A 15,496-nucleotide genomic window follows, 5' to 3' on the forward strand; every position below is an offset into this window, starting at 1 on the left:
GTGCTAGATGATGGCAAGGGGAACCCTGTCCTTTTTGCATCTGGGGATAGAAGAGGCCAGGGCAGATGTGAGGGAAATAGAGAAGATGCAGGAAAGGGCTGAACTGATGGCAGTTGATGGGAAGTCACATTTTTTGAAGATGGAAGATATTCTAGATGTTCTGGAATGGAAGATTTCATCAACATCCAGATCAACTGAGGAAGTTCACAAAGGAATGGCAGGTGGAATTTAAGGCAAATGGAACAAGCTCAGGAAGAACTTTCCTTTGTTATACTTGGCTGCTCTGATATCAGAACTGTTCGCACAGGTAAGGAAATAAAACATGAAAGTCTGCAGACACTGTAGATGAAGGAAAAACACGATGCTGGAGAAACTCAGCAGGTCAAACAGTGTCTTTTGTCTAGCAAAGATAAAGATACAAAATCAACATTTTGGGCTTGAGACCTTCATCAAGGAATAAACTCTACACATATTAAAAACACTTTTTTTTCTTTGCAACATGGCAAATGTGTACATTATATTTTGTATTTATTGTATCTTTTTAATGTATGTTATTATAGTATTTTTTAATAAAATACCGGTTCATCTGCAAAAAGTAAGAATTTTGTTACATATGTAAAATGTATATGACAATAAACTCATTATTAACTTGGATAACATGGCTAAGTTATTTCTATGCCGCATAACTCTATAACTCGAGGAAATAGATGAACATTTCGTAAACTGACACAGTTTCCATGACAAACGCTGTTTGCAGGAACAAATTTATTAAATTTTTGAGAATACAATCATTCTTTTACATCAGTTATGTAGCCTATGGATGTAAACGCCCAGTGTTGCTCAACAAGGCAAACACAATATGCTTTTGCTACATTATTTGGCTATTAGCTGGAAAGAACAGTAAATATTTTGAACTGGTTATAATTTATTAATTTTGTTTGCCCCACTGTAAACAATTTAAGATGGGCTTTGTATGTAATAGATTCCCTTGCAGTGGTCGTTTGCCACTTTATACGCTCTTGGGGGCTGCTGGCTGTATCCAAGTGCGGTTGGTTAACATGTGCTTCAGGCAGTGGGTTTTTTGGCAAGTTCTCTTCATGGTAATTTCTTGGCATTTCCTGATTCATGACTGGTTGGAAATAAGATATTTCTCCCTTTGTTCTGGAGAGGACAGTTCACTAGTTCCATCCCAGAACTACATGAACGACTAGGAGGTAGCACATCCCGACAGTTGTGGAAACAAGCATCATCGGAAAACCCAACCTGGAAGTAAAGTAAGGAAGCGAGGTTTAAAATCGGGAGGATATATGGGAATTCAGCGCAATTTGTACCTTAAATTACTGCAAACTCATTAATGAGGTTTAAACTGCATGAGAGCGAGAAGTATTTTGAGCAGCTGGGCTATTAGATCCCTCCAATATTAGATAATGTAGGAATGAACCACTCACAGAATAGACTATCAAAGGAAAAATAAATCAGAATTTTTCCACAAAGGATGGTTTAGTCACAAACCCAGTCATAGGTCCAAGGTGTCTAGTCGTACAGATTAAAATGATTTATAAAATATTGAACTTGTATTTGGCATCTGGTAGTCAGAATTATTCCCTCTTTAACACTTGTATTTCCCTAACATAAATAGGAAAATCATAAAGCAATAAACTGCAGAGACAGAATTACAAATCATAAATTCTCAGTGGGACAGGCACCATCTGTGGAGAGACTAACAGATCAGGTCAATGATATTAAAAATTTAAGGGTTATGGGGATAAGGCTGGAAAGGGGTACTGATGGTAGTGATCAGCCATGATCTGTAAAGTGGCGGTGTTGGCTCGACGGGCCGAAGGGCCTACTCCAGCTCCTATTGTCTATTGAAAATAGTGGCAAAAATGCTGGTGGGATGGAGAAACAATGGGAATGTATACGAAAGGGTGAAGACTGAGAAAAATTATTGATGCAAATTGGTAAACACATAAAATGGTTGGAGAAACTTAGCAGTGCCCATAGGAGGCAAAGATATATAACCAACTTCATGGGCCTGAGTCCTTGGATGAGAATGGGTGAGGAAGGCTTGTTAGTAACAGATAATCTAGCTGAAGCAGGCATACACAGAGAAAGGGTAGAACAAAGAAAGGATCAGTGGTAAATAATTGCTGGATCCATGAGATACAGATGCTGGAAAGGTGAAAGATCAAGATATTGCGGCTAATGGAGATATGACATAGAAGAGCAAATGAGGCCTGGGGCAGATTAGCAAATATTATATTGAATGGCAGGGGCAAGTGGTCTACGTCTGTTTCCATTTTCTTGTATTCTTGATTCCTATGATACTTCTTGGTATGTCCAGTTCAAGGGGCATTCAGTAACATAGCCCAGTGGTACAATGGATTTAATTCATGGCTTTTTACAAGGTACATAGTTTAAAATGAATTCAATAGATGATACACCTCTCCATGGGTGGCATGTTAAGCGTAGCGGTTAGTGCAATGCTGCTACAACACCAGAGATTGTGACTGGGGTCTCACACTCTCTGTAAGAAGTTTGTACATTCTCCCCATGTGGGGTTTTCCTGAGGGTTCCGGTTTCCTCTATTATGAGCTCCTGTTTCATTTAGTATGACTGTCACTTTGAGGGTTAATACAGGCTGCAACCCTTCACATTTGCAGTGAGTCCGGGAGGCACCATCAAGTACAAACTATAAGTAAAGTGGATGCAGGAAAACAGGTGTTGAAAGAAACAGGATTTCATTATTGACCACCAGCTATCTGATGAACACGGAGGTGGAGTGACTCTGTGTGAAATGGACAATTTGGCTGAATCTCCCTGCCAGGGGAATTATTGATCCACTGAGACCAAAAGGAAAGATCACTTTCCTTGTCCTGTATCTGGGTTTTGAAAGCAGAAGAAGTGCTGCATTGGATCATGTAATGGTCATTTCGACTGACCTGTGCCTCAGTTTTGGAAGGATCATGGAAAGTCACTCTTTTTGTTTCACCTATGCAAGGAGAAGGGGAGTTATGACAACTGTTCATACAAAAGGAAATTTCTCAGCAAGAAACTTAACAAGGATTCATGAGTTTTCTGCAGCTCAGTCTCTCTCACCTCCTTTGTGATTACTTCTGGACATCAGTTTAAAAGTCTGCGTTTCAACTATGGACTTCTAAGATTGAAATTTGGAATGACTTTCCAAAATTGTGCCTAAGCTGTAATGGCTTGGGTATCTCATACACACACACACACACACACACACACACACACACACACACACACACACACACACACACACACACACACACACATATGCTGTCCCTCTCATTCTCACTCTCTCGGACACACAAATATATTCTGTCTCTCTCTTCCACTCTCACATATACACACTCTCTATCTCACACACACACACACACACACACACACACACACACACACACACACACAAACACACACACACACACACACACACACACATATGCTGTCCCTCTCATTCTCACTCTCTCGGACACACAAATATATTCTGTCTCTCTCTTCCACTCTCACATATACACACTCTCTATCTCACACACACACACACACACACACACACACACACACACACACACACACACACACACAAACACACACACACACACACACACACACACACATATGCTGTCCCTCTCATTCTCACTCTCTCGGACACACAAATATATTCTGTCTCTCTCTTCCACTCTCACATATACACACTCTCTATCTCACACACACACACACACACACACACACACATATGCTGTCCCTCTCTTCCACTCTCACATATACACACTCTCTATCACACACACACACACACACAAACACACACACACACACACACACACACACACACACACACACACACACACACATATGCTGTCCCTCTCATTCTCACTCTCTCGGACACACAAATATATTCTGTCTCTCTCTTCCACTCTCACATATACACACTCTCTATCTCACACACACACACACACACACACACACACACACACACACACATATGCTGTCCCTCTCTTCCACTCTCACATATACACACTCTCTATCACACACACACACACACACACACACACACACACATATGCTGTCCCTCTCTTCCACTCTCACATATACACACTCTCTATCACACACACACACACACACACACACACACACACACACACACACACACACATATGCTGTCCCTCTCTTCCACTCTCACATATACACACTCTCTATCACACACACACACACACACACACACACACACACATATGCTGTCCCTCTCTTCCACTCTCACATATACACACTCTCTATCACACACACACACACACACACACACACACACACACACACACACACACACACACACACACACACACACACACACACACATGCTGTCCCTCTTATTCTCACTCTCTCGGACACACAAATATATCCTGTCTCTCTCTCTCGGACACACAAATATATCCTGTCTCTCTCTCTCTTGGACACACAAATATATGCTGTCCCTCTCTTCCACTCTCGCATATACACACTCTTTATCACACACACTCTCTATCACACACACACACACACACACACACACACACACACATACACACACATTTGTCCATAGGTCGGGTTAAGTTTAGCTAAGATGTTATATTTATTAGCAGTTATTAATAAATATATTGTTTTAAAAGAAAAACAATGACAGTCTCTTGGTGAATTTCTACTGCTGCTGGCCTGAAAGTTACACCTCCCACTGTTCAAAATGTCCCAGAGGTGTAGGTCATTTGGGTGTAATTAGGCAGCTTGGGTTCATAGGTTGAAACCCTACTGTATGTCTAATTTTAAATAATAGTGAGCCAAATTATTCACAATTTTTTTGTGCTCAGGTGGCAATGATTTAAAAAAATACAGACATTGTTCTTCCCACTTCTAAATATTCCTAATTCCACTGTGGTTATACAGAAAATCACCCTGTACCAACATCACCCTAACAGGAAAAGCCACTACTTCAGCTTTATTATTTGTTGAAGCACTCACTGAAAGCTTGTTTCCTTTGGCCTCGAAATAATTGTCAATTCTAGTTTTTCACTCAATAAAAAGAAATAAAAATGAAAGATGGATGTGAATTGTTCAAGGTCTGGTGCCAGAAGGCAACACAGCTAACTTTCCTCATCTGGACAATTTGAGTTCATCACTGTTGAAAGCCTTATTGCAGGCTTCGAATGTCTGTATTTATTGCAGAAGAAATAAGTCCAGAGCAACATGAAACAGTCAGGCTGAAGTCAGAGAAAGTTAAAAGGAAAATGTCCTCAGCCACCTGCTTAATTAAGCACCTTAGACTCAAGCACACATCATCAATTGTCCAGCAATCCTTCTCTTATATATTACAACATGAAATATGTTGACAGCATTAGTGCATTATGTAATGAAAGGAAAGATTACAGAAGTGTAAATGATTAAGATGTAACTATTATTTCACAGGGAGATGCTAAGAGCTCTATTCCTGTTCCTGACTTCCAATATATCCTGATTACAGCATGGAAACAGGTCCTTCAGCCTAACTTGCCCAAACCGTTCCACCCACACAAGTCCTAGCATCCCATCCAGGTACCTGTCCAATATTTTAATTAAACATTGCAATAGTATCTGACTCAACCACCTCCTTCTGCAACCCATTCCATTCAGTCACCATCCTCTGTGTAAAACAGTTACCCCTCAGGTTCCTGCTGAATAATAAGCTTATGTCCTCTGGTTACCATTACAATGGGGTTCAGGGACTTGCATTGAAAATTGAAATGTTCCTCTGTCTCTCCCTCGAGGAGGGTGGGGGGGTGAAGGTGACAGTAGGAAGCTATCTCCATGCACTGTTTGGATGGAAGATTTCCTTCAGAGAAGGAAAAGCAGCCACATTTATACAGGTAGACCCCAACTTACCTTTAGTCAAAACAGATTCTGACACTTGGAACTTTGAAACATCATGTCGAGCCTGAAGATCTACCAGGACCAATGTCTGAAGAGGGCACACAAAATCAGTGAACCGGTGTGGACTCGAAAGGCCAACATGGCCTGTTTCCGCTCCGTAAATGGTTATATGGTTAAAAGACTCTGCATTCATCCGATCTGTACCACTCACGATTTTGTACACCTCAATTTTCTATCCGATCAGTTATCTCACCTTAGATCCCATGCGATCTTCTAGAGCAGCTTACCATGTGGAACCTTTACTGAATGTCTCACCAAAATCTAAATATACCTCATTTACAGCTCTTTCCTCATCAGCATTCTTGGTCACATCTTCAGAAAACTCTATCTGATTTGTGAGGCATGACCTCCCCCTTATAGAACCATGGAGAATGTCTCAAATCACCCCCTGTCCATACAAGTCCATGTATATCTTCTCCTTCAGCAAAATCTAGTAACTTGCCAACCACAGGCTCACTAGCCTGTCTTTTCCAGGCTTTTCCTTGCAGCCCTTCTTGAATAGAGTCACAACATTTGCCACCTTTCAGTTTTCTGGTACCTCACCTGTACTTAATGAGGACTCAAAAATCTCTGCCACACCACCTGCAATTTCTTCTCCAGCATCAGGACCTTCAACACCTCCTCAACCATAATACTGACTGTTCTCATGAGACCACTATTGACTTCCCGAAGTTCCCCAGACTTTGAGTCTTTCTCCTCAGTAAAAACAGGCAGAATGTATTGTAACAGATTTGTGTTAATATTAATCCTTAAAGTTAAAATCTTTAGATATAAAATATATATGTCTTAGTAAAATTAAGTTATAGAATTAAATATATTTCTAGTGAGGGAATTGTGGGCTCGACAGGGTCACACACAGGTCACATCACATTTACAGAGACTCAGATAGTTCATTTTAGAGTCAACGAGTCTGGGAGAACCAGATCATAATGGAACTGAAGTGGTCTTAATTGATTCCAGGACAAAGGGTGCAATTAAGCAAGTTCTTTCTTGAGTGACATGTGCTTAGACTTTACAGAGACATAACCACTTAAACCTCTTGAACAGAGATGAGGTCAAATGTTTTTATGGATGTGAAGTGATAATTTGAAAGAAGGCAAAAGGTCATTTACTCTGAGTTGTGTTTTGGAGAAATGAAACTGAAACAGTGGTGGATGTCTGTCACATGATTTCAGAGAAACATGTAACTGAAGGCAGAAAGATACATTTTGAAACCAGCCTGAAGAAATTGACCATCCTGTAAAAAACACAGGGGTAAAACAGTAGCCTTTGAGGAGAGAAGGAGATGTTTTGCCTTCTATTAACCTCATCATAGGAGATACTCAAAATAAATGGCTTAAAGTAAATAAGACCACTTCAGTCTTGATTAAGAAAGAAATAATCATGAAGATCAGAATTTCGTATCCTTAACAAGATAGGGGGGAACTTGTGAAAACACTCGTATGAAGAATATCTCTCTGAAATACAACTCATCAAAAGACTTGTGAGTTTAAAGAGATCTGAAGACATGATGTTTAAAAGTGCTTCATAAATACTTATGATTTGCGATTTAAAAATCTCACACAACACAAGATGTTCGATGCTGAAGTTTAAAATTGACTTTTCAGACTCATGCTCAAACTGTAATGGTTTGGATGTTATAACACACACACACACACACACACACACACATCTACATTTGTGCATCGTGGGAATTAAGTTAGAAATAATTAAGAAATGCTATGTTAATAATAATAATTTAATAAAAATGATTATTTTGAATTTACCATTGCCTGGTGAATTTTCCATTGCTGTCCCTTTGTTAGTTCGTTACAAAATTTGTTAGTTTGTAACAGTACTCATTGATGACCTTGCCCTTCTCCACACAGGGATGATTTACATTAATTCCTGAGGTGGCCCAATTTTTCTCTGATGACCTTTTTAACCTTTATGTCCTTCATGTTATTTGCCAGGGCTATCTCCGATCCCTTTTTTTGCCTTTCTGATTTCCTTTTTTAGCTCCCTCCTCCATTCCCAAAACTCTTCCAGGTATACACTTTATCCTACATGCTCACGCCTTCTTCTTGCTCCTAACCAGAGCCAGAATTTCCCTCATCATCCAAGCTTTCCTACGTTGACATGTCTGACCTTTCACTCTAACAGGAGCACGCATGTTCTGGACTCTTGTTAACACATTTTTGAAAACATACCATTTTCCTCACATTCTTCTTTCTTCAAGCAACCTGTTCCAATCAACTTGAGCTAGTTCGTGTCTTACACCTTCAAAGTTGACCTTGCTCAAGTTCAAAATTAGATTTCCTGGTCCTGTCCTGTCTCTCTCCATAACTCTCTGAAACACAATAGAACATTGGTCTCTGGTCCCCAAAAGCTCATCCACAACCATTTCATCCATTTGTCCTTCCCAATTTCCCAAGACATGATCAAGCACTGCCCCCTCCCATGTGGGACACTCTACAAATTGCTTGAGGAAACTTTCCTAATACATAGTTTTCTAAACTATTTGCACAATGACTTTCCTGGTCAATATCTAAAACAATAAAATCTTTAACAACCTTCTTTGGCCTACAGCTGGCAGCAATCTCTTGGCATATTTGCTTCCCTAATTCTCATTGAGTATTTGGGGATCTATAGTGCAGTCACAGCAAGGTGATCATGCCTTTCTCCTTCATCAGCTTCACCCATATAGCTTCATGAGCCAACCCATCTGTAATGTCACCTCTGACTTACAATGACTATGTGAGTCTCCGCTGTGTGCTTTGGTTTTCTCCCATGTCCCAGTGATGTCCTGGCAGGTTAATTAATGCAGATATGAGTCAAGAGGGAATTGATGGGCATATGGCAGAGAATAAATTACAGAAGAATGAAAATGATGGGTTTGGCCTCACAGGACTTAATGGGCAGAAAGGCCTCTTTCAGTAGTGCATCACTATCTCTCTCTGATATTTTCAGGACTGAAACATTAAAAACACGTCTTACAATCGACTGTGTCTGCTAAAAGAGCACTTAAAGAGAGAGAGAGATAAAGAATCGCCCAAATGTAATTACCAAGAATTCAAAATCACCATTCAATATTCTGCTTATAATTGGCTGGTTGAAATTTCCCGTCAAAAAGAAAGATGAAAACTATTGGAATCGACTTTAAATTAATAAAGAGAAGTCCCTTATAAGTGAATGATAACATGCCTCATGAAATTGATCAACTAAAATGGAAACTACACCATTTCAGATGCTATTAAATCTCAGAAATTGCTCACTGTGATTCACATGTAATTTCAACATCTTAGCTCTGGCTGACTGTACATGTTAATTAAGTTTGAAAAATGTTTCAGTAGGATTCAGAAGCAGGGAGCAGATATCAGGGCATCTCCTGGCTTCCCCTCTGCATCTGATAGATGAAAAAGTTCGCCAACTCACTTTAGCTGTCTTTGGAGAGCAAAAGGCCCTGCAAAAGGAAATGGACTCCTCCCCACCATTGAGGACATTACAGGGAATGCTGCTGTCAGAGAGCAGCAGCAATCATCATGGATCCACATGCTCTGTTCGCCCTGCTACCAAGAGCTCATGGTAATCCATATCTGGAGACGGACAACAAGCAGCACCAAGACATTCTCCACCCAAAGCAAATCAGCTAGTCTCACATGGACTGCTTGAAGATCAGGCTGACAACTGGAGCCATCTATCAGCTTGTGTAATATCTGAGGTTCCACAGTAGAACTGGTCTCAGGAATGGCTGGATTTGATCAGTGATGATCAACAGAACCCAGAAAGAGTCTGCATAGAATGTTCAAATATTATCAAAAAATATATATAAAAACATAGAAATGCTGGAGCAACTCAGCAGGTCTTGCAGCGCCCACAGGAGGTAAAGATGCATAACCGATATTTCGGGCCTGAGCCCTTTGAGGTATGAGTAAAGGGCAGGCAAGCACCTGAATTAAAAGCCTGGGGAGAAGGAAAGAAAAGGAAGAGGATGAGCACAGACCAACAGACAGAAGAGAGGAAAGGTGGGAATTGATGGGGGTGGGGGTGGGGGAGTTGTTGGCTCCCTCTATGCAGAGCTGGGATTAAGGAGGGAAAAGGGAAGAGAGAAAATAAAAACCCCTGGCTCTGCAAGGGTTCTACTCTGGTTCTTATGGCTCACCTTATCACCAGTGAGGAAGGGAATTTAGCCAAAGCTCCCTACATGTAGAGAGAGTATCTGAGAGACGACATAGGTTTCAGGTGAGACGGTGTCTGGAACTCACTGCCAGAGGAGGTGGTGGAGTCAGATACAATCACTGCATGTAAGAGACATTTAGACAAGGAATGGAAGGCTATAGCCATAATGCAAGCTAATGGGATTAGTGTAGCTGAGCAGCTCTGCAATTCTATAGCCCTTCCTTCAGTGGCATCCCATTTAATTGGCCATTCAGTGTCCCGGTTAAATAAGCCATTTTTGCTGTTCCCACTGGGCCACTTTTAACTGGGACACTACCTGGTTTCAATGGCCACAAGTCATCCCTGGGGATAGGAGAGTTGACCTTCAACTGGAAAAGTCCGATGTGACTTATCCTTTTAGACTGCTCAAACTACAGGGGAATCACGTTGCTCTCCATTGCAGGCAAAATCTTCGCTAGGATTCTACTAAATAGAATAATACCTAGTGTCGCCGAGAATATTCTCCCAGAATCACAGTGCGGCTTTCGCGCAAACAGAGGAACCACTGACATGGTCTTTGCCCTCAGACAGCTCCAAGAAAAGTGCAGAGAACAAAACAAAGGACTCTACATGACCTTTGTTGACCTCACCAAAGCCTTCGACACCGTGAGCAGGAAAGAGCTTTGGCAAATACTAGAGCGCATCGGATGTCCCCCAAAGTTCCTCAACATGATTATCCAACTGCACGAAAACCAACAAGGTCGGGTCAGATACAGCAATGAGCTCTCTGAACCCTTCTCCATTAACAATGGCGTGAAGCAAGGCTGTGTTCTCGCACCAACCCTCTTTTCAATCTTCTTCAGCATGATGCTGAACCAAGCCATGAAAGACCCCAACAATGAAGACGCTGTTTACATCCGGTACCGCACGGATGGCAGTCTCTTCAATCTGAGGCGCCTGCAAGCTCACACCAAGACACAAGAGAAACTTGTCCGTGAACTACTCTTTGCAGATGATGCCGCTTTAGTTGCCCATTCAGAGCCAGCTTTTCAGCGCTTGACGTCCTGCTTTGCGGAAACTGCCAAAATGTTTGGCCTGGAAGTCAGCCTGAAGAAAACTGAGGTCCTCCATCAGCCAGCTCCCCACCATGACTACCAGCCCCCCCCCCCCCACATCTCCATCGGGCACACAAAACTCAAAACGGTCAACCAGTTTACCTATCTCGGCTGCACCATTTCATCGGATGCAAGGATCGACAACGAGATAGACAACAGACTCGCCAAGGCAAATAGCGCCTTTAGAAGACGACACAAAAGAGTCTGGAAAAACAACCAACTGAAAAACCTCACAAAGATAAGCGTATACAGAGCCGTTGTCATACCCACACTCCTGTTCGGCTCCGAATCATGGGTCCTCTACCGGCATCACCTACGGCTCCTAAAACGCTTCCACCAGTGTTGTCTCCGTTCCATCCTCAACATTCATTGCAGCGACTTCATTCCTAACATCAAAGTACTCGAGATGGCAGAGGCCGACAGCATCGAATCCACGCTGCTGAAGATCCAACTGCGCTGGGTAGGTCACGTCTCCAGAATGGAGGACCATCGCCTTCCCAAGATCATGTTATATGGCGAGCTCTCCACTGGCGACCGTGACAGAGGTGCACCAAAGAAGAGGTACAAGGACTGCCTAAAGAAATCTCTTGGTGCCTGCCACATTGACCACCGCCAGTGGGCTGATATCGCCTCAAACCGTGCATCTTGGCGCCTCACAGTTCGGCGGGCAGCAACCTCCTTTGAAGAACACCGCAGAGCCCACCTCACTGACAAAAGACAAAGGAGGAAAAACCCAACACCCAACCCCAACCAACCAATTTTCCCTTGCAACTGCTGCAACTGTCTCTGCCTGTCCCGCATCGGACTTGTCAGCCACAAACGAGCCTGCAGCTGACGTGGACATTACCCCTTCATAAATCTTCGACTGCGAAGCCAAGCCAAAGAAGAAGAAAGAAGAAGATGAGTACATGGATGTGAGGGGGTTGGAGGGTTATGGGAAGAGAGGTAGAACTAGAGGAGTTTCACGTGAATCGATCCGGACTAGAAGGGCTGATATGGCCTGTTTCCGCACTGTAATTGTTATATGGTTATATCAATATTTTGTTTCTCGATAAAGGTCCATTCTCGAAATGTTGACTGGCCATTTCTACTCACAGATGCTGAATGACCTGCTGAGTAATTCCTGCAGTTCTTTGTTTGCTCAAGACTCCATCATCTGCAGGCTGTGTTTCTCTTTCCACAGATGCTGCTAAATCTGCTGAGGACTGCACGGCTGGCGTTACGGTAGCACAACGAGACCAAGGTTTGAATCCTGTGCTACCTGTAAGGAGTTTGCACGTTCTTCATGGGTTGTCTGCATGGATTTTCCCCGGGGGCTCCAATTTGCTCCCACCTTTCAAAACGTACCAGGAGTGTAGATCAATTAGGTGTAAATTGGGTGGCACGGACTCATGGGCTGAAATGGCCTATTACCGTGCTGTAATTGTCTAATTTTTTTTAAAATGACCAGCACTTTCTGATTTTATTTTGGATTTACGGCTTTTTTAGATCTTCATACACAGTTTTAGATATCTGGGACTAATGACAGAGGACTGGGAGATTGTTATGTTTTGTTCACCATCTTTGCTCCATCTGCTGCAATAGCAGGGGATCTCCCAGTGGCCAACGATTTCAATTACGCACTCCACTCCCAAGCTGATATATCTGTCCGTGGCCTCATCCACTACCAAACTGAGGCCACCTGCAAATTGGAGGAACAATATTTAATCTAGCCACTCTCCAACCAGATGACATTAACATCGATCTCTCCATTTCATTAGGGCCCCATCTCTGCCTCTCTTTCTTTCCCTATACTTCTACCTCCTCTTCCAGCTCCCCATCCCCTCCCCTCTCCATTCGGAGAGCTATCTCCTCCCCCTATCTCTTCCAAGCTTTTTTTCCCTCTTCTGCGATCTCACCCATATTTTCCTGCGACCTCTTGTCTGTTGGTGCTTGCTCCATCCTCAGACCCTCCCTCCACCATTTTATTTATGTGCCTGACTGCTTTTTGCTCATGCTTTGATGAAGGGCTCAGGCCCCTTATGTAGCTTTTGCTACATAAGGAATACTGAGTGACCCACTACATTTTTCCAGCACATTTGTGTTTTAATCTATAAACGCAGCATTTGCAGACTTTTTTGCTTAACACTGATAACAGGAGTCCTTTTTGTAGCATCGTCAACATTAAAAAAACATCCCAAGTTCTTTCACAGTTTAGGGTGGAGATGTTGAGAAATTCTTCACTCAGAGTGTTGACTTTTGGAATTCCCTACTCCATGTACTGTAGAGGCTCAGATCAATCATTTAAAGAATTAAGGATATGGGGATTGCACTAGCATTGGTGTTTAGGTCGAAAATATTAGATACAACATTATAGATAAAAAGATTCAATTCAATTTGGAAAGACGTGGGGCCCATTCATAGAATACTAGTATGATTGGCAGATTTAAGTCATTTGGATGCTCCGGCGATTCTCTGTCTGGTTTCTGAAGGTTGCTATTTGATCCAGATCTTTACTTTCCTTTCTCTACAGGGTAACCTTAATTAGAGGGAGGTGGTAAATTAAATATAGTTTTAGTCTTTTTTGTTTCCTTTTTTCTTTTTATTCCTTTTTTTTAGATTAATTGATTATATGCAGGTTTAATTATGGTTGTCCCAGATCAGTGGTTCTTATCCTTTCTCTTTCCACTCACATACTACGTTAAGTAATCCCTATGTCATCGGTGTTCTGTGATTAGTAAGGGATTGCTTAACATGGTATGTGGATGGAAAGAAAAAGTTTGAAAACCACTGTTTTAATTGTACCTAATTGACTCATTATGTACACAGTTTCATAACTCCAAAATGGGTCAATGACAATTTTTCTCAAGCAAAATATTTCAGTAACAATTGGTTCTCGAGCAGTGATTATCAACCTTTTTTTTTCCCCCTCACTCACCTACCATCTTAAGCAATACCTTACCAATCACAGAGCACCTCTGGATTACTTAAAGTGGTAGGTGAATGGAAAGAAAAAGGTTGAGTCAAATTAGACAGATAGTGCTTGGGTTTGACCAAGGGGTAACTCAATTGGTTTCTATCCAGAATTATTTTTAAAAAATAATGTTAAATCAACAAATATGGATGGATTTTTTGAATTACATTTTTATTATGTAATATGTGATATGCAATATGATATGACTTGCTTTTTGTTATTTTAGTAAATTTTGTATGTAGGACTATGTTAAACTCAATAAAAATATTTTAAAGAGAAAATCAGCCACCATCTTAAATGAATGGCAGAGCTCTCTTAAAGGATCAAATGCTTTTTTTAAAAATTTTTTTATTTTTCACACCATAAATCACATTAGCCATGTTGTACACTATTTCTTTTTCACACATATACAGTGACTTTTTCTCCCCCCCCCCTTTCCTCCCAAACCACCCCCCCACCCCCCCCTCTCATCCATTTTAGGTATACAATCTAGGTTGCATTAAGCCAGTCAGACAATGTTGTCATTCAACAAAATTACACCAGAAATTCTACTGAGTCCATTCTTTTCTTTCCTTCTCCTTCCATCAACTTAGGTAATGTTTGTCCCCGGTAGGTTTTCGCTATTGTATTTAATGTAAGGCTCCTATACAATCAAATGCTTTATGGCTATTGCTATTTCTTATAGGAGTAGTGTTAAGTGGTACACACCAGGGCACAGTGTTAGGCCCACATTTGTTTTACCTGGGAAGAGTTAGGTCTGCTTTGTTCATGAATGAGTGAGTCAGACACCAGACTGAGCCAAAATCAAGGTTCTTTGTTCTTTATTACCGGATTGTAACACTTGCAACTAACAGTGTTAGTTGGAGAAGGCGCATTCTCCCGATATCAGCAAGTGGTGTTTTTTTTATACCCCAGGACACGCACTTAGTAAATTATCATACCATTACATCGTCCAATGAATTCGCTGTTGCTATCCTTCTCTGTTAGTCTACTGCACATCATTCTTGTTAGTGCAAAGCTTATCTTGAGTGTACAAGGTCACATCTGCATTCTGTTACTCCTTAGTAGTGGGTGACTCCTTCTCCGGTCCCATCTCATGATGTTTTTACCTTACAGAAGATACGGATCCTTCATCTTTCCCTGATCTACCACCCAGCCGGTATATAGACTTGCTTCCTATCACAATTGAGGTTGAAGGTGTTACTGTATAACATCAATATGGCAAACATGATTGGGCCAGACCAGATTCAGTATCAAGCCCTCAAGATTGCAGCTGAAGAACTAGCTCCTGTTCTGCAGTTTATCTTCCAGCAGTTGCACAACTCAGGTGACTTTC

At 41.6% G+C, this 15,496-nt stretch overlaps 1 protein-coding gene across 4 annotated transcripts in view; it reads right to left on the reverse strand.

Annotated features, from left to right (window-relative positions):
- Positions 1 to 814: 814 nt before the first annotated feature.
- Positions 815 to 15,496, reverse strand: part of oca2 (oculocutaneous albinism II) — a 484,102-nt gene continuing 469,420 nt past the window's right edge. For 3 of the 4 annotated variants that reach the window (XM_069891904.1, XM_069891903.1, XM_069891905.1), the window contains one exon: positions 815 to 1,263. In XM_069891904.1, the coding sequence (XP_069748005.1) occupies positions 1,179 to 1,263 (85 nt within the window). In that variant the 3' untranslated portion in view covers positions 815 to 1,178. The remainder of the gene's footprint in view (positions 1,264 to 15,496) is intronic. The other variant, XR_011342330.1, reaches the window with a different exon arrangement.

This window comes from Narcine bancroftii, chromosome 7 (genome assembly GCF_036971445.1).
Source record: "Narcine bancroftii isolate sNarBan1 chromosome 7, sNarBan1.hap1, whole genome shotgun sequence".
Taxonomy (NCBI): domain Eukaryota; kingdom Metazoa; phylum Chordata; class Chondrichthyes; order Torpediniformes; family Narcinidae; genus Narcine; species Narcine bancroftii.